A 27947-nucleotide genomic window follows, 5' to 3' on the forward strand; every position below is an offset into this window, starting at 1 on the left:
AATTTCCTGAGTGATACCCTACAAACAAAGGCAACCAAAGCACAAATGGACAAATGGGATTACATCAAGTTAAAAAGCTTCGGAAAGCAAACGATACAATGAACAAAGTGAAGAGACAACCCACAGAATGTGAGAAAATATCTCCAAACTACCCATCTGACAAGGGATGAATAACCAGAATATGTAAGGATTCAAACAACTCTATAGGAAAAAAAACGTAATAATCCAATCAAAAGATGGGCAAAAGATTTGAATAGATGTTTCTCAAAATAAGACATACAAATGGCAAACAGGCATTTGAAAAGGTGCTCAACATCATTGATCATCGGAGAAATGCAAATCAAAACTACAATGAGGTATCATCTCACCCCAGTTAAAAATGGCTTATATCCAAAAGACAGGCAATAACAAATGCTAACAAGGATGTGAAATAAAGAACACTTGGACACTACTGGTGGGAGTGTAAATTAGTACAACTACTATGGAGAACAGTTTGGAGGTTCTTCAAAAAAACTAAAATTTGAGCTCTCATATGATCCAGCAATCCCACTGCTGGGTGTATACTGAAAAGAAAAAAAAAGTCAATATATCAAAGAGATATCTACACTCCTATTTTTGTTGCAGCACTGTTTACAATAGCTAAGATTTGGAAGCAACCTAAGTATCCACCAACAGTTAAATGGATAAAGAAAATGTGGTACATATACATAATGGAGTACTATTCAGCCATAAAAAAGAATGAGATCCAGTCATTTGCAACAAAAGGCATGGCAGTTCCATAAGTGAAATAAGCTAGGCACAGAAAGACAAACATCACATGTTCATAATTATTTGTGGGACCTAAAATTAAAATGATTGGATTTATGAACGTAGAGAGTAGAAGGATGATTACCAGAGGTTGGAAGGGTAGTGGGGGATCAGGGAGGGAGGGATATGGGGATGGTTAATGGGTAAAAAAACAGAAAGAATGAACAAGATCTACTATTTGATAGCACAACAGGGCGACTATAGTAAATAGTAACTATACATTTAAAATAACTTCAAGAGTGTAATTGGATTGTTTGCAACTCAATGATAAATGCTTGAGGGTATGGATGCCCAGTCTTCATGATTTACTGATTTCACATTGCATCCTTTTTTTCAAAACATCTCATGTGCCTCGTAAATATATACACTTACTATGTGCCCACAAATATTAAAATAAACAAAATTTAAACAAATTAGAGGCCATACATCCCGTATACATACTCCCCATATTAAAGCCCAAACATTTCATATAAACACTTTATTATTTGAAATTCTTGGCGATGGAATATGGTATACTTTCATTTAATTTCTTCACCAACTCTATCCAAAAACAAACAAAAAAACCCTTCAATCCCCATGTGCACAGAGCTTTGTTAGTCGTATCTGCTCATGGACTCAACAAACAGTAATCGAGTCCACTGACTGCATTTCAGAAATCCACACTCATGATCTTCATCTGTATGTTAAATAAATCAGAGCCATCGTGAGAGCATGCCATCATGGGGAACACAAGTGCCTGAGTTAGATTCATCAAAAAGATAAAATTTGTTATCATAACACAGGGCTAACTCACAGAAGCCAAAGAAGATATGTAAAAGGATTGATCTAAGGATAGTACACTGTGTGTTATACAAGAAATGCTCTGTTTATTTCTTATCTCTAATTTTCTCTGCCTGTCATCTTCATTATTTTATATGTCTCTGCTTTCAGATTCACATAGTACAAAATGGTCCCTGCCAAGATTTTCTCAATTAATCTCTCTCCTTTGCCCCAGGCATCTTATAGATTTAAATGGAATCCGCCTGTCTTGATTCCAGATTCCTATGGGGAGGGCTTCTTTTCCTAGACCAGTTAGTTGCTTACTGTGCACCAGTAAAGTGTTGCCAGGGGATGAGTTCACATTACAGTACATGAACATAGTTACTCCTGATGTGAGCTTATGGATGGAATGAAGGAGCGGTGCAGGTGATACACAAAGGATCTGCTGGTCTGCACATCAGACTCAATATTCTGTACTGCAAGGAGACAGGATATAAGCCCAGTCCACCTGCTTCGTTCTTTGACAGTACATTTCATTCAAAATAAGTACAAGTGCAAAAATCTGTGGTAGTAAATCTACTGCACTTTTCTTATGTCTGACACTAATAACCCAAGAAAAACTATAATAAAATATTTCTGATTTTGAAATTAGCCTGCCACGGCTTGCATGGAAATTTACTACTGATAAGCCCTTGTTTCTCTATCCCCTTACCCAGCTTTCTTCATTTGTATCTTCATAGCAAGAATCACCACCTAATACTGCATATCTGTTTATTATGTGATTATTTTTTCTTTCCTGCTAGAATTAAAGCTCATAAAGGTAGGGACATTTTTACCTTTCGACTATTTTATCTGGAATAGTACATAGCACTTAGTAGGAGCTAAATAATTATTTGACAAATGAATGGATACATTAATTGATGAATTTGATGTGCAAATCTAGGCTGCTTTTGTTTACATAAACCCCTGTTTTCCACTAGTCACATGCTCTGCCTGCTACATGTAGAGAACCATTATTCAGGATTTCAGTTCTGCTCTAAACACTTGGATCCTTTCGCAATCAGGGATCTTCAATTTCTCCACCTGGTGTTTTGCTCAACAAATGCAAGTGCCTTTGAATATTCACACTTGGTCTTCCAAAACCACATCAGCTTTTAGAACAATGTTTCTAGACAATTTATTAGTAACCTTTCAAAGGTGTGCTCCCCAATTTTTATGAATGTGTAATTATATTTAAACTGAAATGACATAATGTTTCTGTGTCTAATATTGTAGAGAAAGTTGACCATCTTTGCATGTGCTATCTTCCATTTGAGTTCTTCGGTGAATTGCCTGTTCACCTACTTTCCAATATTACTATTAGGTTATTTAACTCTTTCTTATTGATTTGAGTAGTACTTTATTTCTTCCCTTGTGTAATGTATGTATTTAAAATATCTAAATATATTTCATGACTATGTTGTCCAACTTTTGTAATACGTATTAACAAATATCTACCTGTTATATCCATTTTTAAGAAATACATAAAATGTAATAACTTGTACTTTTCTCATCCTTCTTTGCTTTTCTAAACAGTATTTATGTATTTCAACTTTTTTTTACAGTTTAAATATAATATACTTAAGTGTAGGTTGTTTTTGTTTTTTTAATCCTGCTTGGTGTTCTCTGAGATTTGTAATCTGTGATTCGTTGTCTGTCATTAATTTTGGCAAGTTCTCAACTGGCTTCTACAACATCAGACTCTTGCAGCTTCCTCAGCATCCACCTTTGCAGTGTAGGGCAGCCAGCAACACCCAGCAGCTTCGTCAGGCATGCACATCCCCTTTAGCAGCGTTACAGCAGAGAGTGACCACCACCACCCCACTTCCACGAACCCTGCAGGAACAGCTTTCCCTGACACCCTAGAGGAAGGATTTCTGACAAGTCCCAGAGGGTAGATTCCAGCAAACTCTTGCTGGAGCAGAAGCACAACAGCAACTTCTCTGCCATTCACTGAGCCACGGACGTGCCTCCCTAACAAGGTCTGACCTCACCCTTAGAAAGAAAACTGGAGAAGGCTCCTTCTTGGGTGCTCTATCTTAACCTAGGTGATGGGTTAATATTGAGTGCCAACTTGATTGAATTGAAGGATGCAAAATATTGTTCCTGGGTGCGTCTGTGAGGGTGTTGCCAAAGGAGATTAACATTTGAGTCAGTGGACTGGGAGAGGCAAGACCCACCCTCAATCTGGGTGGGCACCATCTAATCAGCTGCCAGCACCACTAGGATAAAAGCAGGCAGAGGACTGTAAAGGACTAGACTAGCTGTCTTACACCCTTCATCTTTCTCCCTTGCCAGGGGCTCTCAGACCTTTGACCACAGACTGAAAGCTGCACTGTCAGCTTCCCTACTTTTGAGGTTTTGAGACTCGGACTGGCTTCCTTGCTCCTCAGATTGCAGACGGTGTATTGTGGGACTTCACCTTGTGATCATGTGAGTCAATACGCCTTAATAAACTCCCCTTTATACATACATCTATCCTATTAGTTCTATCCCTCTAGAGAACCCTGACTAATACACTAGGGAAGTAGCCATTTCATATTATATTCTATTATGCACTATTATATCTGCAACTGCTATATTATTTAGAGTTCTCTTTACTTCTTTCTAGTCAATCTCTCATTACTCAGATCCCTTGTTATGTTCGTATTTCTTTATATTGATCTTTCTCATTTCACATTACTGTGTGATTTCCTCTCTCTCCTGACTAGACCCAGACTTATAAACCCATAAAACTTCATCCAGGCATGAATCTAGAATAAAAATGTTTCTCAGACATGCAAAGATTAGAAAAATTTGCTTCCAGTATATCCTTTTTTAGATATTAACAGAAGGTGTGTTTTAGCAAAATTAGGTAGTCAAAGCAAGTAAGAAGATATCAGATACCTGAAACAGTATCTTCTACCAAAGAAAACAATGAAGAGAATCCCAAGATGACATCTGTTCAGCAATCCTGGAAATCTTTTTTTTAAGATTGAAACTAGAGAACTAAGGGCACCAGAAAGTGGATAAACATGATAAGTATGACCCCATACAGTATTGTTGAGATATTCAAAATATCTGAGGATGTGATTGAAAAGTAGACTATATATATATATATATATATATATATGAAAAGAAATTGCAAATAGAACCTTCACAAAAATTAAAAGATGCCCAACAAAGGAAATATATTCTCAATAGTGAGCATACACATGTTTAAAAAATACATGGCTATAAACAAACCATAAATACTATTGGGCTTGAAAATATTAAAGATAAATTATAAATGCCAGAAGTTGGAATATGAAATAAGGAAAAAAGTAGAACAGGAAAGAATAGGGTTAGCAGTATCTTCATCTACAAGGAGAAAACTCAAGAGATCTTGAATATAACTGACAGAATAATAGAGTATTGTGTTTAAAAATACAGGGATTACCTACAGAGGAATTAAACATAGTAAGATAATAAAATCACAAGAAAGATGTCAGAGACATAATTGTTAGTTGTCTAAATTATCTGGTTTCATAACAGGAAGTCAATGTATATCTAAATCAATACCCCCACATACACAAATATACACATATTACTGTTAAAAGTCATTGAGCTGGGGATAATGTCAGTGGAGGAAAGGAATGTCGTGAAGGGCTCTTGTTTTCATTAAAATACACCTCTATTATTTAACCTTCAAACCATTTACTGGTATCCTGATAAATTTAAAATAATAATTCTAAAGTAAAATATCATTCTTACTGAAATATCAAGAATGCTGAGATGGTGGCAGAATATTCAGTGTGCAAAAGGATAGTGGCTTGCACTAGAATGACAGCAGTGAAGTTTGTTTTAAGCATGCAATTTTACAGTGCCAATCTCTTACCTGTGAGAGCATGTAAAAGACTGAGCTCCTCAGTTCTCGAACAAAAGCAGACTTTAACTCCTGCTCCAGCCATGCTTCTTTGCTTCTCAAACATCCAAAACCGCATCTCAGATTGCATCATATTCTGAACACATGGAAGGACGAGTACGGGAAATAAGAGTGACTGGGTTACCACCCTCAAGGAATCCTGACCTCTCAAATCCAGACCTGCCAAGCGGCAAAGAAAAAAGGGAAAGCGGCAGCTCCCTTGAATTTCTAAAGTGCAATGTCCCCACCTACTGGTGAACATGACCCAGTTAACATCCCTACAGCTGTCCATGTCCTCCTAAAATAAGAACCTTGAACTTCCAGTGGTAGAACCCGTGTCCTTTAGCATAGTTCTGCACCAAAAGATAAACAAAATATTAATCCAAAATTTTCACAATGCAATTAAGGTGTGGGAATGATAATTTTAAAACATGCCGCACAAGGTTAGTTTTAAAATAACGCCATCGTTAGCATTCCCTTTCCCTAGTATCTTATCCACTCTCACAGCTTCTGCTCAGATTGTCTTCTCTCCATTGTCTCTTCCATCTCCCCGTACAAACCTCCTCTCTTACACTGCCTTTCCTGCCAACACCCTGCTTCCCCATGTGTTAAGTTGGCAGCCTTTTTTCCCTCTCATTGTTTTCTGGCTTCTGCTATTTCAGATAATAAATCTGATTCCAGTCTGGTTCTTGTCCTTTTCTGTGTAAACTGTTTATTTCCTTCTTGGAAGCCATTAAATCATTTTTATTACCATTTTATTTTCTGATTGTGTAGTAAAAATTTTCTTCCCTACAGCTACAGAACTATTTGTATATTTTCATGATTCCACTTGATTCCTTTAAATTGCATGAATCTTATCTAGCCAGAGACTAAAGTCTTCCTTTCCTTCAGAAAAAAAAAGATCTTCGATTTTTTATTGTATCCTATGTTCTTTCTAGTCTATTTTTCTGGCACACCTATTATACAGCAGTTGGAGATGGCTGTATAGAACTTTCTCAACATATTTTCACAATTTTATGTGTTCCAAGGTAGTTAAAACAGGAATCCGATTTCTTTTGTACTTTCTTTCCCACCCTCCTATTTTTTTTAAGACTCAGAACCACTACTTGAACACTCTAATTGACAACTGCTTAGTTATTTCTCACCTGCCTTAAAGTGTGTTTCTTCATTATGCTCAAGAATGAGAGCAATTTAAAATGAAATCGTTTTAACCTGTCTCCTCAGAGACAAGTTCTGTCGGCTTCTTTTTTTCTATGTATTATGTGTTGGTAAAATTTTCCAGTTTCTTTGCATGTCTTGCAATTTTTGTTTAATATTGATATTTTAGATAATGTAATGTATTAACTGAATTCTGATTCCCCAAGCCCTAGGAGTAAGTGCTCTTGCTGTTTGTGATTTGTGTTAGTGACTTGCTTGGGCTGGTTCTTCGAAGTCTGTTTCCCCCTAGTATGCAGCCTATGGTGTCTCTGCTAAGTTTGTTTAATAATTTTTGTTTTCATTATTAAGCCTGATTTCGTACAATCACCCCTGGTCATCATAGCTTAATGTCAGCCTGTAATTGATGAAAGATTCTGCTTAAACACGTTGAGTCAGTAAGGCTTCCACACTTTGCCGTTGAACTGAGTGGGACTTGGGAAATGCTTTCAAAGTTCCGGGACTTTACAGGTATGTCCCAGTTGTTACTTTCTGCCTTCACATGTCCTTATATTCAGCCAGGTCTCCCCTGAGCAGACTTAACCAAGCTGATGCAGACAGCTTTCCACACCACTTGGGGATAAATGAGATTTTAGCAAGGCTATTTTTTACTATCTCATTCTCTGGATCTCCCTGTTAAAATTCCTGACTGGCCTGCCATCATGACTTCAAGCTAGTTGAGATGTTAGCCTTCCATAATTATTTGCCCTGAGGTCTATGCTGTTTTCTACAAAATGCCAAGACATTATTTTGAGGTTGTGTGTGTGCGTGTGCGCGTGCGCGCGTGTGTGTGTGTGTATGTGCGCAAGCTCTTTTCCAAACAATGTGTGTGAGCTCCCTCTGGCAGGTTAGAAGAGCTGTCTAATCCCATGGCCTGTCCTCCCACACAGGTAGAAATTATGCACCATAAGCTGGGGTGAAGGAAGTTGGCGAAAGCATACTCTGGCCAAAATAATACTGAGTTTGCTGTTTTTATTGGGATTCAGTTTAGATTATCTTAACTAAATGCTTCTCAATGTTTGTATCCTTTGGTCAATTTCCAGAGTCTTTAAATGATTGTTTTTGGCAACTTTGTCCAATGTTATCACTGCTTTTTAGATTCGTTGAAATGTTTTAATGTCAATATATATGGTATATTTTTATGTATTTTCTATGTGAATTTGAAAATAATCTGTATATAGCATTTGGTACATACACACTTAGGATTATATGTCTTTTTGATATATTGACTCTTTTTCATTACGAAAAATTTATCTCCAGCAGTATTCCTTATTTGTAAAGTTTTCTTTGTCTGATATTAATGTGGCCACTCCAGCTTTCTTGCCCAGTGTATACTTTTTCATCCTTATATTTTTCACCTGTGTCTTCATACTTAAAATGCATTTCTTATGGACAGTGCATGGTCAAAAGTCTTGCTTATTTATCAAGTTTAGAAATACGCATTTAATGTAATTACTGAAGTACTGGATTTAAGTCTACCACCTTGCTGCTTTTTGTTTTTGGCCCATCTGTTCCTTTTCTTCTATTCCTCTTTACTTGCCTTTCTTAGTATATTTTTCTCCCTCCTAATTGGTAACTGAGTAGAGAGATGTCAGAACTTGGGTCTTTAAGATTTGTGGAACTTTAAAACAATTTTTATTTTATTTTTTTTGAGACAGAGTCTTGCTCTGTTGCCCAAATCGGAGTGCAGTGGCTCACTATTTGTAGAACTTGAGTGGAAAATCCTAAATAAGAATACCACAGAGGAAAGCCCAAAATTCTGCATTTGAAAGAAATTTGCACACAGAATAGGGGCCCCTCTTTGAGTTTTCATCTTTTTTGGGGATTTTTCTCCTCAATAGCAACCAATTTTTTCCGCACCAAACTCCCACCTCCGTCTTCTCTTCCTGGTAAGACTGCATCTTTCTTCTTGAGCTTTGTTCTACCATCTACTGTAAACGTTGAACTCACCTAGTTACTTTCCTTTTCTCAATGTTTATCTCCTCATGGATTCTGCGTGCTTCAAAAGATCTCCAATGATTGCAAATTTTTAAGTCATTTTTATAGATTTCATAATTTTTGTTTCTAGAAAGGCTAGATGTAGATATATGGTTTTTAATATAAGTAAGTAGCTATAGAAATAAATGTATAGATGTTTATATGTATGTCCACAAATAGGATCTTAGATTTTTGACATTCCCATAGCAATGAGCACACTTAACACACAGATCTTGATCTAGCTTTTTAACCAGACTCTTCTAAAAGAAACCAGAGCTATGACAGATTCTAGAGCTTGAGAAAAAAAATAAAAGATGATCATAGAAAGTAAGGATATTTAAGAATGGTAGATACGGCCGGGCACGGTGGCTTATGCCTGTAATCCCAGCACTTTGGGAGGCCGAGGCAGGCGGATCACGAGGTCAGGAGATCGAGACCATCCTGGCTAACATGCTGAAACCCTGCCTCTACTAAAAAATACAAAAAAAAATTGCCGGGCGTGGTAGCAGGCGCCTGTAGTCCCAGCTACTTGGGAGGCTGAGGCAGGAGAATGGCGTGAGCCCCAGAGGCGGAGCTTGCAGTGAACCGAGATCGCGACACTGCACTCCAGCCTGGGTGACAGAGCGAGACTCCGTCTCAAAAAAAAAAAAAAAAAAAAAAATGGTGGAAGAAAGAATGCATACCACAAATACCTAAATTACAATAAATTCAGTATGATCATATTAATAACAAACAAAATAATCTTCATTAAAAATATGTTTTACCAGGAATAAAAATAAAACTCGAGTCATAATGATGGAAAAACCATAAGAAGAACATAACTTTCCTAAATATGTATGCATCTAATAATATGACTTAAAAAGAAATGATACAAAAATTGACAGAAATGAAAATATAGATAAATTTGCAATCGTAATTAGAGATTTTTAAATGCTTCTCTCAAAAATTGGTAAAAGAAATGAACAAAAAATCAGGAAACTATATTAAACAATGGAATAGCACTAATAATTAAATCAACCTAATTGACACTTATTAGACTAGAATATGTGATGGCAAAATACATATTATTTCAGGTGTACATGAAATATCCATCAAGATGAACAACATACTGGATCATAAATTTAGTCTCAAGAAATTCAACAGTATTCAAATTGGGTAGGGTATGTTCTCTGACCAAAAAAGATAAAAACAAAAATACCTCAACTAAATTAGAAAGCAGCACCAAACTGATAACGTGGAAATCCCCTAAATATACAGAATTTAATCAACATACTACCAAATAAGCCATAGGTCTAAGAGGAAATTACAAAGAAAATTAGAGAGTATTTTAAGTGAATGATCATGAAGTTCATTATATCAAAATGTATGAGATAAAGCTGAAAGAGTGCTTGAAGGGAAATTAGTTTCTTTAAATGTATACATCAGAACTGAAGAGAAGTTTAAAATCAATGGTGTGATCTTCTACCTTAAGAAGGTAGAAAAAGGAAAGCAAACTAAATCTAAAGAAGACAGAAGGTAGAAAGAAAGAATTAAAAAGCAAAGACTTGGAACCAACCCAACGATAGACTGGATAAAGAAAATGTGACACAGATTCACCGTGGAATACTATGCAGCCATAAAAAGGAATGAGTTCATGTCCTTTGCAGGGACATGGACAAAGCTGGAAACCATCATCCTCAGCAAACTAGCACAGGAACAGAAAATCAAACACTGCATGTTCTCACTCATAAGTGGGAGTTGAACAATGAGAATACATATCCAAGTCTCACATGTCTCAACAATGAGAACACACAAGGAGGGGAACATCACAAACCGAGGCCAGTTGGGGAGTGGAGGGAAAGAGAAGGGTGAGCATTGGACAAATACCTAATGCATGCAGGTCTTAAAACCCAGATGATGGATTGATAGGTGCAGCAAATCACCATAGTGCATGTATACCTATGTAACAAACCTGCACGTTCAGCACATGTATCCCAGAACTTAAAGTAAAATAAATAAAAAAAAGAAATAATTAAATGTGGCAAAGACAAATAAAAGAAAGAAGGAATTAATAAAAATGAAACCAGACAACAATGAAACAGAAAACCAGCAAACAGAAAAATTAACAAAGCTGGGCTGGGTGTGGTGGCTCACACCTGTAATCCCAGCACTTTGGGAGGATGAAGAGGGATGATCATTTGAAGCAATTCTCCTGCCTCAGCCTTCCCGAGTAGCTGGGATTATAGGTATGCGCCACCATGCTCGGCTAATTTTGTATTTTTAGTAGAGACGGGGTTTCTCCATGTTGGTCAGGCTGGTCTCAAACTCCCGACCTCAGGTGATCTGCCCACCTTGGCCTCCCAAAGTGCTGGGATTACAGGGATAAGCCACCATGCCGGGCCTAAAATGAAATTTTATTTTATTTTTATTTTTATTTATTTATTTATTTATTTATTTTGAGATGGAGTCTCGCTCTGTCGCCCAGGCTGGAGTGCAGTGGCGCAATCTCGGCTCACTGCAAGCTCCGCCTCCCGGGTTCACGCCATTCTCCTGCTTCAGCCTCTCCGAGTAGCTGGGACTACAGGCACCCGCCACCACGCCTGGCTAATTTTTTGTACTTTTAGTAGAGACGGAGTTTCACCGTGGTCTCAATCTCCTGACCTCGTGATCTGCCCGCCTCGGCCTCCCAAAGTGCTGGGATTACAAGCGTGAGCCACCACGCCCGGCCAAAATGAAATTTTAATTGGCGAGAAGGCAGATGGTGAGAATTGTTGATCCAATAATAACATGAAGTACATGAAAGCCTGTGGCTATAAACAATGTTGAGCCATAGATTCCATCAGAGATAATAAAGGGGGCCTTGAAATATTCTGAGACTCGTAGATGGGTGAAATAGACTCCTAAGAGGATCGTGGTAAGTACTGCTTGAATTATTTGTTTTTGGTTACCTTCTATTAGGCTGTGATGGGCTCAAGTAATTGAAACTCCTGATGCAAGTAATACAGATGTATTTAGGAGAGGTACTTCTAAAGGATTCAGGGGAAGAATACCTGTTGCGGGTCAATGTCCTCCTAATTCTGGGGTTGGTGCTAAACTGGAGTGATAGAATGCCCAGGAAGAAAAACCAGCGAAGAAGAATACTTCTGAGATAATAAATAGGAGCATCCCATATCGGAGGTCTTTTTGGACAATTGCTGTGTGGCGGCCTTGGAATACACTTTCTCGGACAATATCACATCATCATTGATGTATAGTCAGTGTGTTGGTTAGTAGGCCTAAAGTTAAAAGAGTGGTAGAATTAAAGTGAAATCAAATGGCCTGGCCAGATGTTACTAGGAGAGCCGAGAGAGCTCCTGTTAGTGGTCAAGGGCTAGGTACAGCTATATTGTACGCATGTGTTTGGTGGGTCATTATGTATTATCATGCAAATAAAGACTTACTAATAGTGTGAAGACATAAGCTTGAATAAGAGCGACAGCAAACTCGAGAATAGTTAGTAGAATTAGAATAATAAGAGATACTGAAGTTGCAGAGACACTAATAATTGATAATATTAGCACTGCACTGCGACTGTGGTCAGCGTTTATCCCACTTCCAGGGCCAATCAGGCTAACAAATTATTTCAAACCTATTACAACTCCCTACAATGCTTCAAGCCCCAAGGTCCCCCCGTTGGAGGGCCTATAACTAAACACACCCCCTCTTTTACAATAAACCTCACTTTGCTTTTCAGCCTCTGAAGGAAATTTCCCTGTAGGATCCTTCACACCTAACCAGTGCAACCGCACTATCATTATTAAACACCCCTCTAACCATCAGAGTAACTACCAAGTATCACCTGAAGCAAATGGAACATTTCTGCATCTGGCTTGTTTTACAGCCTCGCCCTTAACCAATGCCTCTGAACTAACTTGTGCTGTCCCTGGTTCCTACCTTTTTCCATGGCTCAGTATCAATGATGCAACATCCGATCACATTAAACGTGTAAAAAATAACTCTTGCTATATCTCTACTACAGTGGATGTCTCCCTGGCTTCCTCCTTGTCCATCTGGAGTAATGAACCACAGGAAAGAAACACCATCCAATCTTTAACACACTTATTCTCTTTCCATATCTCTGCCTGTATTTACGATGAAGGCTTGTTCTTTTTGTGTGGCACCAACACATATCTTTGTCTCCCCACCAACAGGACCGGAACCTGTTCTCTAGTTTATCTTTCTCCTTCCATTGGACTAGTTCCTCCTAATCAACCTTTGTCTATCCCATCCATCCAATATGTTAGGAAAAGGAGAGCCATCCACATCATTCCTTAATGGCCGCCTTGGGTATAACCTCGGGACTTAGAGAGGGAGCAGGTGGATTAGCCACATACTTTAAGGTTCTTTCAACAGAACTACAGGGATCTCTAGAAGATATAGCCTGAAGCCTTGTAAGAGTCCAAGACCAACTAGACTCCTTAGCTGGTGTAGTCCTCCAGAACAAACAGAGACTAGATCTTATAATGGTTGAAAAAGAGGGCATCTGCCTCTCCCTGGGTGAGGAAAGTTGTTTCTATCTCAACCAATCGGGCCTAGTAAAAGATGCTGCTAAAAACTTAAAGAAAGGGCTAAAAAGCTAAGGGAATACCAACACAACCAAATAGATTCTTGGTGTGGGAACAAAATCATAGCATGAGTCACCCCATTCCTGGGCCCTCTCCTAATGATATGCCTAGGACTAATGTTCTTGCCCTGCCTAATTAATCTTTTTCAAAGATTTTTAACCAACGGGATCATGGCCATTTCACAGACAACTACTCAGAAACATCTACAGACGGCATTACTCCTACAATCAATCCGAGACCAGAAATCTCTCCACACCCCCCTCAGCAGGAATTAGCCAGAAAGAACACACCGTCCTCATCCTTTTATAACTATAGGATCTGGATTGACAGAGCAGGAGCATCGCCATCTTGGACAAGCACCACCATTTTAAAGTTCCCCTTGATCAAAAGCCACCTAAATCCAACCCAAAGAGCATCAGCCTAATGGCTAATGGCAGCATGACCTTCAACTACAAATGATACCTCTGACCAAAAACATTCCAACCCTGAGATAAACCCCTCTCCAACCAGAGACACACCAGCCCCAAGATAACCTCCCCTCCGACCAGAGACATTCCAACCCTGCAATAAACTTCTCCTCCACACAGAAACATTCAAGCCTTTTGCCCCAAACCCTTAAATACTCTTAGTCTGTAAGAGAGAGGGCTCCTGACTGAAATCAGCCAGGAGCCCTCTCAGGTTTATTCTCCAAAATAAACCTGTCTTTGACTGTTGAGCCACTTTTTGTGTTTCTTTCCTCTTTCTTTAACTCTTACAATAACACTGTGTGTATCACTATTTGGATTAACATAAATGAGAAAGGAGAGATGGAGACCGTGAACTAGGTAAATGGACTTGCACCATTTGGCAGTAGTATAAACACAATCTAAACTTACTCCATGCTCAAGCTCATAAATTATGATTATTGACAACATTATAATTTAGGTAGATTAACTAAGATTTCATTAATACAGTATTTTATATTTACATGCAATGTAATCCTTTAGTAACCACAAAGTAGGTTGTTGAGAGGACCCATGATGTAATACATATAAAACACTTAGACTATTTTATGGCATACATAGGCCTCGAATAAATGTTATCTAAGGGTATGACTTATATAATCTGTACTTGGGACTCCAGTTTCAATGCCCAAACTCTGGGAACCAAGTGTGGCCTACACTGAACATCACTTTTGCTTAAACTTGTTAGTCTTATACATCTTTACATCAATTCTAAGCATTAAGCTTTCGTTTTCTTTCTTTCTTTCTTTTCTTTCTTTCTCTTTCTTTCTTTTTTTCTTTCTTCCTTCCTTCTTTCTTTCCTTAATTGTGGGAAAATATAAATAAACTAAAACTCATCATTTTCACCTTTTTAAGTGTACAGTTCAGTGGCATTAAATAAATTCACACTGTTGTACACAAGAACCACCACAGATCTCCAGAACTTTTCCTCATCTCAAACTGGAACTCTGTAACCATAAACAACTCCTTATTCCCTCCTCCTCCCAGCCACTAGTGACCACCATTCTACTTTCTGTCTCTGTTTGACCACTCAAGGTGGTCTCATAAGGTAGAATCATACAATATGCCTTTTTTGTGACTGGCTTATTTCACTTGGCATAATGTCTTTACATTTCATCTGAGTTATAGCATATTTTCAGAATTTCCTTCCTTTTCAAGACTGAATAATATTCCATTGTATGTTTATACCACATTTTGCTTTTCCAGGCATCCATTGATGGAGATTTGTTTGTTTGTTTGTTTGTTTGTTTGTTTGTTTCGCCTTTTGGCTACCGTTAATGTTTGTGCTATGAACATGGGTATACAAATGTATGTTCAAGTCTCTGCTTTCAGTTTTTTTGGGATATATATGACCAGAAGTGGAATCATGGCATCATATGGTAATTGTACGTTTAAAGTTTTTGAGATATGGCTCTATCTTTTTCCACAACAGCTGCCTCATTTTACATTCCCGCCAGCAAGGCACAAAGTTTCCAATTTCTCCACATCCACACCAACACTTATATTCTCTTTTTTCCTTTTGAATAATAGCCATCCTAACGTGTGTAGGCACAACTACACATAAAAATGGTGAATCTTGTAAAAGCAATATTTATCAAAGGAAAGAAACAAATCCAATAAATTTTTTTGTTTATATAAAATTTAAGACCATGAACACATTTTTAAAAGGTAAATAATTAGCACAAAATCAGAGTAATGTTTTCCTCCAAGGGAAAGATGGTAGGTAGAAGCTGCACACAGAGGGCTTCTGGGAAGCTGGATAAGCTTTTTGGTCTGTGTCATTAATTATTTATTAAACTCTATATACATGTTTATGCAACTCTGTGCTTAAGTTATGTGTCATTCTAAAAGAAATGCTACTATTAAATCCTCAATTATGAAAATCTTACTCTTCAGTCATGAGCTGAAGAAAGCAATATAAGTTGTTGATCGCTCTTCTGGATAGAAATCCAGGATTAGAAATACAAATTGAATTTACTCTGAGAAATTTATCTTTCAAGACATATGAAGTATTTAAATTTAAGAGAGGTGAAGATCCTTTTTACTAATATAAATTTAAGATCCAATTTCCTTCAAAGATGTGGACTTTAGGGAAAAAATTAATTGTTGTTAAGGATTATGGTGATTATGGTGATTCTGCTCCATAGCAGCTTCATTAAAGGACCTAGTCTAAGTTCAAGATTAAAAGGTTATATGAGGCATATGTGTATGAGCACGATAGAGAAAAATAGCAAAAATATCTTCTTTTGAACCGTGGGACTCTTTGTGAAGAAGTTTTATGGTGGCAAAGCCTCAAGAAGAACATCACCAGTGATGTTTTGTGGCAAGTTATATATATCAAAGTTAGTAAAGATTGGAAATTGAATGTGGTAGGCCTCTTGTGTATGACCTAAAGCAACACAATGAGGAAGAAGCAGGTATTTCATGGCAAAATAAAATACCCTGAGAAGAAAAAAAGAGGGAGGGGAAGTGAATCATTGGTATAGTGAGTTACTGAAAGTGGCAAAATGGAGAATTAAAAATAATAAATAAGGCTTTTGTATCCTGCAGCTCAGAAGGATATGTTTGGTCCAGATTTCACTCCTGCAGATAAGCATTGAAAAAGGCATGAATGTTAAAGTGTGGTTTTGAGGAGCTTAATCAAAACTGTTTTCTCTTGAATTTTACATTGACTAAAACAAATCTGGATCTAAGCAAATTGTTTTTTATTGCGTTGTGAAATTGTCAAAGACAAAAACTCGTACACTTATATAGGGCACTTATCATGAATGGAGCTCGCAGGACTGGAAGTTGCTCTGGGTGAATCAGCGAGTGAGTGGTGAGTGAATGAAGGTCTAGGCCTTCATTGTACACCATTAAGTATTTCATAAACACAGTACACAGCCTACACTAAACTTACAGAAAAAAAAGTCTTTCTTCAATGATGAGTTAACCTTAATTTAGTGTACCCTTTTTACTTTATAAACTTTCTGAATTATTATAAGCTTTTTGACTCATGTAATAACACTTAGCTTAAAACACAAACATACTTAGAGTTATACAAATGCATTTTCTTTCTCTATATCTTTATTGTTTAAACTTTTTTCTAAACGTTTTACTTTTTATACTTTTTTTTTCTAAACAGTTAAGGTTCAAACACACACGTTAGCTCAGGCCTACACAGGGTCAGGATCGTCAATATCATTGTCTTGCACTTTCCTATTTTGTCCCATTGGAAGGTCTTTAGGGGCAATAACACACATGGAGCTGTCACGTCCTATGATAACAATGTTTTCTTCAGGAATACCTCCTGAGGGATCTACCTGAGGCTGTTTTAAGGTTAATTTTCTTTTTATAAGGAAGAGTACACTCTAAAATAACAATAAAACACACTTAGCTGGTGCAGTCCTCCAAAACAGACAAGGACTAGATCTTATAATGGTTGAAAAAAGAGGGAGTCTATATAGTGTATAGCATAGTATATACATACACCAGTACCGTAGTCATTTGTTGTCATTATTGAGTATTGTGTACTGTACATAATTGTATTGCTATACTTTTATGTGACTGGCAGCACAGGAGATTTGTTTGCACCAGCATCACCACAAATGTGTGAGTAACACATTATGCTACAATGTTACAATGGCTATTATACAGGGATAGGAAATTTTCAGCTCCATTATAATCTCATGATGACCAACCTATACATGTTCCTTCCTTGACTGAACTGTCGTTATGTGGTGCATGATTGTATTACACTGTGAGCTCTGGTCCCATTAAAATTCTAGGAGAAGTTTGAATTTTTTGTTTTAGCAAGAACTAATCTCATCAAGTTTAGAATGCAAGCTGTATCTCGCTTTCTGTGTGCCGTAGTTCTAATATCATTATAGTTTCCCAAGACTTTGCCATGCTGTTCGTGCCTGCCCTGTGCCTGGGCCTCTCAGCCACTAGTCTGGCACTAGGACCATGATATTTATATCATAGTTCAGCTCCTAATGTCTTTGATATACTGGTGTGAAACTGTCCCCGTCATGTGCGGCTTGGGGAGCCCAAGACCCTGAGAGTTGTGATGGTTCATGTATAGAATTAGGGATCCCTTTCTCTCACTCTCTCCTCTGAGATGTTTCCCACACTCTCCAGTTCCCATAGATCCCTCTTACCAGTTCCTCTGGCCAGAAAGGTTGGTTTCTCTCAAAGTATTGTCATGTGCTTCTGCACAACTGGGGCTTCCCTTGAGGCAAAGTAGGAAGAGAAAATTGAGGAAAAATATAAAGGGAAATACCCCATATTCCTTAGGCCACAGAGTTCCTTTTCCCTAGTTCTTTTGGGATTTTTCTCTCTGAGTTTTTTGATGGTTCCACCACGACAACCTTAGTATAGCTTCCTGATTCTGACCACACTCAGGGAAGAACTAGAAGTGAAAAAAGAAGTAAAGTTCCTAAAAAGGAATATTGCTCCACACACTCTCTGGAGACCCCCTTTGCAATCTGTCCAGAAAGAGGAGGTGTCTCCTGGAGTTTCTTCTGTCTGCTCTCACTGCACACTTCCATGTCTGGAGTTACCCTCAAGTCAAAGCCAGGAGACAAAAGAGGAAAAACCCTAGCAACTCACTCCCTTACTATTATTTCTTCAAGTTCTGACTTCCCTCCCCAATATTCATGCTATTGTGTACTTTTCAAGGTCCACAGATAGCTGCCTTTTATATTCTGCCTGATGTTTCCCATCGTAATTAGTGTAAGATACAGACTATAGTGGGCTTATTCCAACTTGGCCGTCACAGAAAGATCCTCTCAGCTTTCTTGTTGAAGGATGTTTTTACTGATTTTAGAATTCTAGGTTTATGTTAGGGGTAGAAGTTTTCTTAGTGTATTTTAAGGTTTCATTCCATTTTCCTCCAGATTCCAAAGTTTCTGTTGAAAGTCAGCCTTAACCTTTTTTGTTCTTTTTTTCCAAAGACAAGGCACTTTCGTCTCTGGCTGATTTAAACATTTTCTCTTTATCTTTGGTTTTGAGCAATTTATTTTTTTTTTTACACATGGTTTTATTTCACTAGTCTATGATTGAGGTTGATAAGTTTCTTGTATCTGTTTTGACATCTTTAATCAGTTTTAGAAAATTTTCTGCCATTATCTTTTTGTTTTCTCTGCTGCACTCTTTATCCCTTATTTTTATGAACAATTGTAAGTATATTTGACCATTAGATAATGCCTACATGTCTCTGATGCTGATATCTTTCTTCTTCATTTTATCTTGTGCTATGCTTCAGATTAGATGCTTTCTATTAAACTGTCTTCAAGTTAACTACTACTGCATTTGCCTGTGACCAGTCTGCTGTTAAATTCACCCATTAAGTTTTAATTTTAGATGATGTACTCTGATTTCTTTTATTTAGATTCCATATCTAAAAGATTCCACATTCATATTCTTTTTTAGATTGTAAATCTTTTTCTTTACTATATATTCCTTGATATTTATGAATATATGATTAAATAGAGTTAATTCAAGGCTCTTTTGTGCTAAGTGATTAAGTCTAGAGAGAGCTTTGTATCTCCCAAAAAATTGTGGGTGAGGCTGTTGGCATTCAGAGTATCATGGGATCAAATATATAAAAAACTCACAATGTTTTGTATTCAGCTGTATTGGTAAAGCTGCCAAGAGTCTGGACAGAAAGAGACTGAGATTGTTTAAAATATAAAAGGAGCAATGGATCCGCAACTCTCTATGTAAAAGAAAGAGGCTGAGAAAGTTGTTCAAAGTGCTGATCATCCTATATGCTCTTTAAAGATGGCCAAGGACAGAAACAGAAAAGAAAGTACTTTTCAAAGGAAAGAGCATAGAATTCTGAGGAGAGGTAGACTAATGAGAAACACCCAAGGAAAAGAGTCAGGGGCTAATCAAGGAATATTGTCCACCCCTAGAGGCGGTGTGCAAGGCAGCATTTGTTCAGTGGGATTTCAGAATTGCTAGGGATCAGTGACTGTTAAGTTCCCCATTCTTTCCGTTTTTGAATGGGCATGTTTGCTATCATTATCTTAACCGAGTTTCAGCACTGTGTGTTGAGTGCTGATGGAAAGACAACTTTGTTGCTATTGTTGTGGTTTGTATGTCTTAGAATTAAGGAAAGAGGAGGCCAGGCGTAGTGGCTCATGCCTGTAATTCCAGCACTTTGGGAGGCTGAGGCGGGTGGATCATGAGATCAGGAGATGGAGACCATCCTGGCTAACACAGTGAAACCATGTGTCTCTACTAAAAATACAAAAATAAGCCAGGTATGGTGGCATGTGCCTGTAGTCCCAGCTATTCGGGAGGCTGAGGCAGGAGAATCACCTGAACCCAGAAGGCAGAGGTTGTGGTGAGCTGAGGTGGCGCCACTGCACTCCAGTCGACACAGTGAGACTCCATCTCAAAAAAAAAAAAAAAAAAAAAAAAAGAAAAGAAAAGAAAAGAAAGAGGAAAGAAACATGACAAGGTGGCCCACCAGTCAGGGCACACTTATTTTAGAGAAAACAAACCTGAGAGGCGCCTTCTGGCTGAGTTAGGTCAGAGGCACACTCTCTTATAGACCAAGTTTTTTAAGGATTCAGTGTGGGAGAGTTTATCCGAGGCTTGGACTGCCTCTGTGTCTCTTTGTCGTGCTTATCTGGGAGGGAGAGTTGTGTGTCTGTTCCCATACATCTTTTTTGCAGCTGCAGGCATATCCCAGAGTCTTCTTTTAGCTTCCCTATCTTTGTGCACCGGAAGGGAAAGGAATGCGCTTATTAAGGCCCACTGTTTTACTGGGGCCCGTTGTATGAGGGTGAAGTTTGGCAGTTACCCAGGAGACTTCCCCCCACCTTTCTCTGTGCCCAAACTGTCTTACCTGTGTTTTACTGTCTGCTCTTTCTGGCTACTTGTAGTTAGAAGAGAAGTGATTTCCTTGAAATGCATGAGGCCAGAAAGGGAGCTGGAATTTAAAGTGGCAGTGTTTGTCCGAGATGACAGGGCTGCAGCTCTATCAGTATGTTTCTGGATTAAGGAGAACTGCATTCTGACCTGCATCCTGATTGTGAGATTTTGAACTTGATGGCTGATGCCATGATTGCATGAGACTTCTGGAGATCCCAGATTAGGGGTAAGCATATTTTTCATGTTGGAAGAATATGAAAAATTGTAGCAATAAAAGTGGACTGTAACAGATTATGATGATGATCCTAATTCATCATCCTTCCCTATATCCACGGCCTTTGCAATCTAACTTTACTATGCTCTCCCATTATGGATGGGTGACTTGAATTGCCCCTCAACATCAGGCCTAACCATGTGTTGCTCTACAGCCAAGGAGTTGTTAGCAGATGTCACACACTCTGGGCCTTGAAATTGGCGTATGTATTGGAGCTAACATTTTGCTTGCTTCTGTATTGCCATAAGGACATTTCTAGGCAAGTCCACTGGCCCTAAGAGGATGAGAGTCATGTGAAGAAGAGTCCACCTTGGATACATAAATAAGCTTGGCCAAGGTTAGCAGTGGCACCTAGCTGACCCAGACATATAAGCATATTGTTATCTGCCACTGGTGATTTGTGTTGTTTGTAATGCAGCATTGTTGTGACAACAGACGACTAATACACTAATGTACCTTTTAAAATGTTGTCTATGATCTGTTCCTACACCACTAAAATATACGTCCCATGAGGACAGGAATAATTTTTTCTGCCTTATTTCTGTTGTATCTTTAGTACCTCCAAAACCTTCTGGCACAAACCAGTTTTCTCAAATATATATATATATATATATATATTTTTTTTTTTTTTTTTAAACAGAGTCTCATTCTGCTGCCCAGGCTGTAGTGCAGTGGTGCAATCTCATCTCACTGCAGCCTCTGCCTCCCAGGTTCAAGTGATTCTCCTGCCTCAGCCTCCCAAGTAGCTGGGATTACAAGCGTGCACCACAACACCTGGCTAATTTTTGTATATTAGTAGAGACAGGGTTTCACCATGTTGGCCAGGCTGGTCTCGAACTCCTGACCTCAGGTGATCTGCCTGCCTCAGCCTCCCAAAGTGCTGGGATTACAGGTGTGAGCCACCACGCCCAGCCAAAAATATTTTTAATGAATAATGAATTTCAAATTTTAAAAACCTTCTTATGAAAAGACCTCTTGGAGAGTTTAATGTACTTACATATTCCGGAGTTTGGACAATTCAGTAGATTGGTACCTGGGGTATGCTGAAGAATACTGAAGTCCGAGAGTCAACTTAGCTACATGTTTTTGAAACAGAAAAAATTCCCTTGTTCCCCTTGCAGGGAGTGCGATGTGGCTCTCTTCTCCAGTGCCCGCTGCTCAGACCTCAAGGGGAGCATAGAGACGGTCAGGCTGTGAGGCTCTGATCCCACAGCAGTGTCTAGGGGTGAATGTTTACAGCTCCTGAAGCCCCAGTGGGTGTGTTCCTCTGCTGATGTGCTCCCTCTCAACATCCAGCAGCTTCTGTCCCTGCCTTGCTAGGGTCTCAGTTTTTATAGGCACAGGATGGGGCATGGCAGGCCAGAGTGGTCTTGGGAAATGCAACATTTGGACAGGAAATGCCTGTTCTCACTTAGGTCTGTGGGGGTGGAGCCCTAGCCAGGGACCATACCCTCCTCTACACAGCACTTCTGTTCCCCCCTTCCCTATCATTTAAAGGGACCACACTCTTCCCTTCCTAGCACTCACGTACCATTTTCAAGCAGAGAAAAGAACAAGTAGCTACACTAGGATTTGCCTGACTTCCAGAAGGAAAGAGATTCATGTTTCCTTGGCAATCGACATAGACCAAAAGTAAGGGAAAGGTCTGGGGTCTGCTTGTCTAGTATCTCAAGGCAGCCTCCAAGAGAAACAGATCATAGAAGAAAGAGGCTGCTAGTATTCCAGAGTGCCTAGTGACTGAGAATTCCATGAGAATGGAGATGCAGTAGCCCTCACTGGGCTCTGAACTAGGGGAGTGTGGATTCTCAAAGAATTCATGAAAATGTTCACAATAGAGTCTTCTTATGCATCTGTTTTCCCTAGAACATTCAATCCAAGCACATGAAATATCAGGCAAGTAAAAACTGTCCTCTTCTGCTCTTCATGCCTCAACTCGCAGGGGTCTGAAACTATATCAAGTAGAAGAAATAGAAGCACAAGCTGTAGAAACAAAAGAAGCTAATTTTGCACCTTCACTGTTTGTGAGCTTCTCATCTGCAACACTCTTGAATAGGCAAGAGTATGAGGCCTCAGTTTTGAATAAAATACAGAAAGGTGACTATTGAATGGGACTAATTGAATACCTTTCTTTTTTTACTTAAACGTTATCAGAGAGGTTATGAAGCCTTCCTGAATGCTCATTCAAGGTAAGGAATTGGCTAACCCCAAAGAACACACTGGAAAGAAAAAATGATAATAGGATTAAATTAAATATGTTTTATTACATTATGTCAGTTTAGATATTCAAAATATTCTTTTTTAATACAGAAAACTTTATTTGGCTCATGATTTTCAGGTTGTACAAGAAGCATGGCACCAGCATCTGCATCTGATGAGGACCTCAGGGTGCTTCCACTTGTGGCGGAAGAAGGGGAGCCAGCATATGCAGATATCACATGGAGAGAGATGAAGGCAGAGAAAGAGGAGGAAGGTTCCAGGCTCTTTTTAACAATCAGACCTCACAGAAACTAATAGTGTGAGAAGATGTTTAACATATTCTAATAAAAAAGATATTCATAATAAACTGCAGTGGGATAACTGCTGTATTAGTCTGTCCTCACGCTTCTAATAAAGACATATCCAATACTGGGTAATTTATAAAGGAAACAGGTTTAATGGACACATAGTTCCACATGGCTGGGGGGGCCTCACAATCATGGTGGGAGGCAAAGGGGAAGCAAAAGCATGTCTTACATGACAGCAGGCAAGAGAGAGCTTGTTCAGGGGAACTCCCACTTACAAAACCATCAGATCTTGTGAGACTATTACAAGAACAGCACGGGAAAGTCCCACTCCCCTGATTCAATTACTTCTGACTGGATCCCTCCCAAGTCAGGTGGGAATTATGGGAGCTACAGTTCAAGATGAGATTTGGGTGTGGACACATCCAAACCATATAAACTGCAGTTTATTTTTTCATTATGACTCATCATAAAGAAAAAGGGTTGCTCCAATAATCTCTACCCCATTTCATATTCATAAGGAAAGGATTCTTTTCTTGGCTAATTGTTCATGTTTAAATAAAAATCTTATAATTTTACAAGGCTTTGCCTTTTACACTTGATGCTTAAATCAAGAAGTCTTTTAAAAAATAATTTTCTTCTAAAACTTTGAGTATAGCTTTTCGCTAGGATTGCCAACATGATGAAACAACGATTTCTCTTATTTAAAGAATATATTAAAGTGTTTATTATTAATTACTCTTTTAATGTAAAGATTTTTGTCTTTTATGGTAATTTGACTTGTTTTGGTTTGGTTTCCATTTGATACTGAGGATGAAGGGAAATTAGAGCAGAATTGCTTATTTACACTATTTCAAACTTCCAACCATGAAAGGAAAAGGTTTGGGATCTTGTTTGTAAAGCCAAGTGTGTGTGTGTGTGTGTGTGTGTGTGTGTGTTTGAAAAGGTGTTATTTACACTGGGTTTTACTTTGGTATGCAGATAACTCTTATCCAAGTGTGGCTGGTTCAAAGGACAAGTAGGGATGATAAATAAGAGGCTGCTTGGCACTAAGGATTAGGTAGAGTTGGGGCTGAGTCATGGTTGTGTGGAAAGCTAGGATCATGGTTGGGGATGGAAGGAGGCTAAATCTGCTACACAATTTGAAACTAGGGCATGATAGTGTGGTAAAGAAGAGATAGAGCTTGAAATAGAAGTAGTTACTTATTTAGCATGTGTATTAATTACTATATGATTAGTTCAGTGTCATCTGACTAAAATGGAGATTAATGTACTAATGATTAATTTATATGGGTTTTGTTTATATTATTATCTAATATAGGCTATGTAATAATCTAAGTTAGAGAGACAATGTTTTATGAGACAAATAAGGTTGCTGCTATCAAAGAAATCAAATAAATGAAGAATGATTATCATATAATAATGAGTGCTCTCTGAGGAGAAAAATAAAAGTAATTGGGAGTGATTTGAGGGACCTTCTTTAGGTTGAGTGACTAGAAATGGTTATTCTAGAAATACTCTATTTGAAAAGAGACTTGAATGCTAAGAAAAAGCCAGCTATTCAAAATCCGTAGCAAACCACTCCACACAGCAAGAACATAAGTGAAAATTGCTAAGGAAGGAACAAATCTGCATGTTAGAGAAACAGATAGGGAGTTAGTGTACTTAAGTTGATTGAGAGACAAAAAGAACATTATATTGTGGAATAAGTAAAACCACAGAGAAAAACACATTGTAGAGGAGCTACTCGGATTGCCCTGTGATTTTCTGGAAACTTCCTGGCCACAGCAGACTGAAAGGGACATTGTGGTAATGCTGGCTTCTCTCGACTGAAACCAAAGCCTATGGCTTGAAAGATTAAAAAGAGATAATGAACTTATTATTCATTAAAGAAAGCAAGCCACAAAAATAGCTTAAAATATGGAATAAGAGACAGGCATGTCAATTATTTCTCCTTGGCACTGGATTAACAAAAATTTGTTGTTGGTGTTGGTGGTATATTAAGTAGAAAAGGTCTATTGGGCCTAAAAATTATTGATATGCACATTACCTATTCTGTAATGATGCCATTTCCTTCTAGTTTCCATTGCAGAAGATTGGATCTGGAAATTGTGTTACTAATAAAAATGCAGTAGAAGGTTTGAGTGTCCCTATTCCCATATGTAGTGGATTGTCATGAAACATACCTCTCGACCTCTTCTGGTGCATTTCTCCTGTACTGCAAAAGATGTACAACTGAAAAGAGCATTTCCTGGATAGCATTTGATGTCATTTAGATTTAGCCAATCAGAGGCATTGTGGTAAAGTTTGGACATGCTGACAGTTGTTTTTTTTTTTTTTTTTTACCTGAAAAGGCACCAGTGTAGGGGTGCCTTATTTTCTGTGTCAGAATTAGGAGAGATTTTCATGTCTGATAACTGACTTCATGGATATAAAGAGGCAGCATGCAGGGTGTCTGTTACTGGTGTAGATTGTAGCAGGTGATCGTGGGGGCTTACTGAATGGAGGAGCTTCCCAAATATGGCTGTTCTGAGCAGCGTGAGTTCCTGATTGTAGAAGTGGAGGTGGTTTCCTTGGTTGCCTGATTCAGTTCCTTCTATCGTCCTGATGATTCTCTAAGCTATATTAAGGTCTGTAATAAACTCCTTTCTGCTCAAAATCAACTAAGTAAATTTTGTTCTCCTTAGCTATTCAATACTCCATGTCTACCACTTGAACAGACAGAATAAAAAACCTTTTTGATGGCAACTCAACACCCTCTTCTGTAATAAATAAATAAATTGTGACTTGAACTCCTCCTCTAGTTGGCACTATATGTAGGAATGTGGATTCTGGTGTCGTGTCTGTTTTCAGTGATTATTTATTACCTTGATCACAGGGAGTCCTCAGCATCTTCACCCTCAAGGCTGAGACATGAAGACCCTCCTCACAATTGCCCCTGAAATTGATCTTCTTCTTGGGAATTTTTGTTCAGCACACTGAGTCCCAATGGGTAACTGATTGTCTCTTTATTTTTTCATGGAGAACCAGAACAGAATGGAAGACCTGAGCAACATCAAAGAGTTAGCTATATTTGAAATCCATATAAAACTTACATTTTGAGTAATGAATAGGATACCATAGAGAACCCATCTCTACTTGACATGTTTTCTCTGGTTCATAGAAATTAGATAGTAATTATTTTCTCTTGCTTCTGGCATTAAAAACCTAAGACAAAGCCTTAGAATAAGAACTTCAATATTGGCAGGTCAGGTAGGCTCAAAAACAAAGCAAGAATGGCAGCTATAACATCTACTAGCTGTTTATTGTATGTCCCTTCCAATGCAGTAGAGACAGAAAAAGAAGAAGCCATAAAGATTGAAAAGAAAGAAAAGCTATCATTTTTAGCAGATGTTATAACTATGTACAAAGGAAATATACAAAATAATTTGAAAGGTAGACTATGCAATTGATAAGAGTATGTAGCGAGATTGTTGACTTGAAGGTCTTGTATGATAAAGCATTGTATTTCTGTAGAAAATACAATATTGAAGATTTTTTTAAATACCATTTTAAATAACATCATTTCATATTCATAAAAGGGAAATGTGGAAAACACAAAAGTTAATACTGAATAATAATAATGGAATTCTGCCTTATGAAAATATTACCACCACTACCACCATACATGTGTCAATGGACAAAAATAGCCAAGAAAATTTTGCAAAGGAAAATCAAGAATGAGGAAGAGGGCACCCTAGACATCTAAGTATATTATAAAATAATAATGTGTGATATTGGCACAGGAATACCAAAACATTCCCAAGAAAGGAGGAAAGATTTCAGAAACAGGTGAATTCCTGAAGGAAAAGTCATCATGTAGTCAACCAGCAAATATTTATTAAGCACCTACTGTATACCAGGCAGTGTTCTAGGTACTTAGAATATTGCTGAACAAAATAGACAAGGTGTCTCTTTTGATTTTATACTCTAAATAAATAGATGAATAAATGATAGTGATAGATAATAATTGTAGATCAATAGGTGAACAGAAACCAGAAAAATAAGAGATTATATGTTTATATTATGATCAATTAAGTGAAAAACAAAATGACCAGGTAGAATAGACAATTTCATTGAATCGATTTATTGGTTTAACTGGCATATTTCATTTCTTCAGTAAACAAGCTGATGCCCATGACATGCCAATAGCTCACAGCTGTTCTTTGGCCTTCCTGTATATTTCTGCTTCCATTAGTTGAGTTTAATGTTTACCAAAAGTTGCTGGCATTTGCTCACAAACTTGTTCATCTCTATTGACTGGTTATTGTAATTATATATTTAAAGAAAGTAAATATTTCATTATGAATTAAGTATGAATTTTAAAAGGGAAATTTTAAGTTCTTAAACAATTAAATGCTTTGGAAATAATAAAGATAAGTTGTCTAATAAAATATTATTAAATTATATATTGGTAAAATAACTTTTAAATGGAGAAAATGGGGTGAAATCCAAAAGGTTTCTAAATTCAGAATTCTTTGTAATATTTCACTCTAAATTCTCATAAACTTTTAAAAAAACTAA

The 27947-nt window shown here is 37.9% G+C and overlaps 1 protein-coding gene and 1 long non-coding RNA gene across 2 annotated transcripts in view; one reads left to right on the forward strand and one right to left on the reverse strand.

Moving 5' to 3' along the window:
- Positions 1 to 22436, reverse strand: part of LOC116460315 (HLA class II histocompatibility antigen, DQ beta 1 chain) — a 198197-nt gene extending 175761 nt beyond the window's left edge. The window contains exon 1 of the mRNA XM_032141378.2: positions 22415 to 22436. Coding sequence (XP_031997269.2) covers positions 22415 to 22417 — 3 coding nt within the window. The 5' untranslated portion in view covers positions 22418 to 22436. The remainder of the gene's footprint in view (positions 1 to 22414) is intronic.
- A 217-nt stretch (positions 22437 to 22653) lies between these two features.
- Positions 22654 to 23430, forward strand: LOC131382092 (uncharacterized). The gene is made up of 3 exons (XR_009211266.1): positions 22654 to 22780; positions 23039 to 23069; positions 23219 to 23430. It is a non-coding gene; the product is annotated as an uncharacterized LOC131382092 (long non-coding RNA).
- The last annotated feature ends 4517 nt before the right edge of the window (positions 23431 to 27947 follow it).

The sequence above is a fragment of the Hylobates moloch genome, unplaced genomic scaffold (genome assembly GCF_009828535.3).
Source record: "Hylobates moloch isolate HMO894 unplaced genomic scaffold, HMol_V3 SCAFFOLD_20, whole genome shotgun sequence".
Taxonomy (NCBI): domain Eukaryota; kingdom Metazoa; phylum Chordata; class Mammalia; order Primates; family Hylobatidae; genus Hylobates; species Hylobates moloch.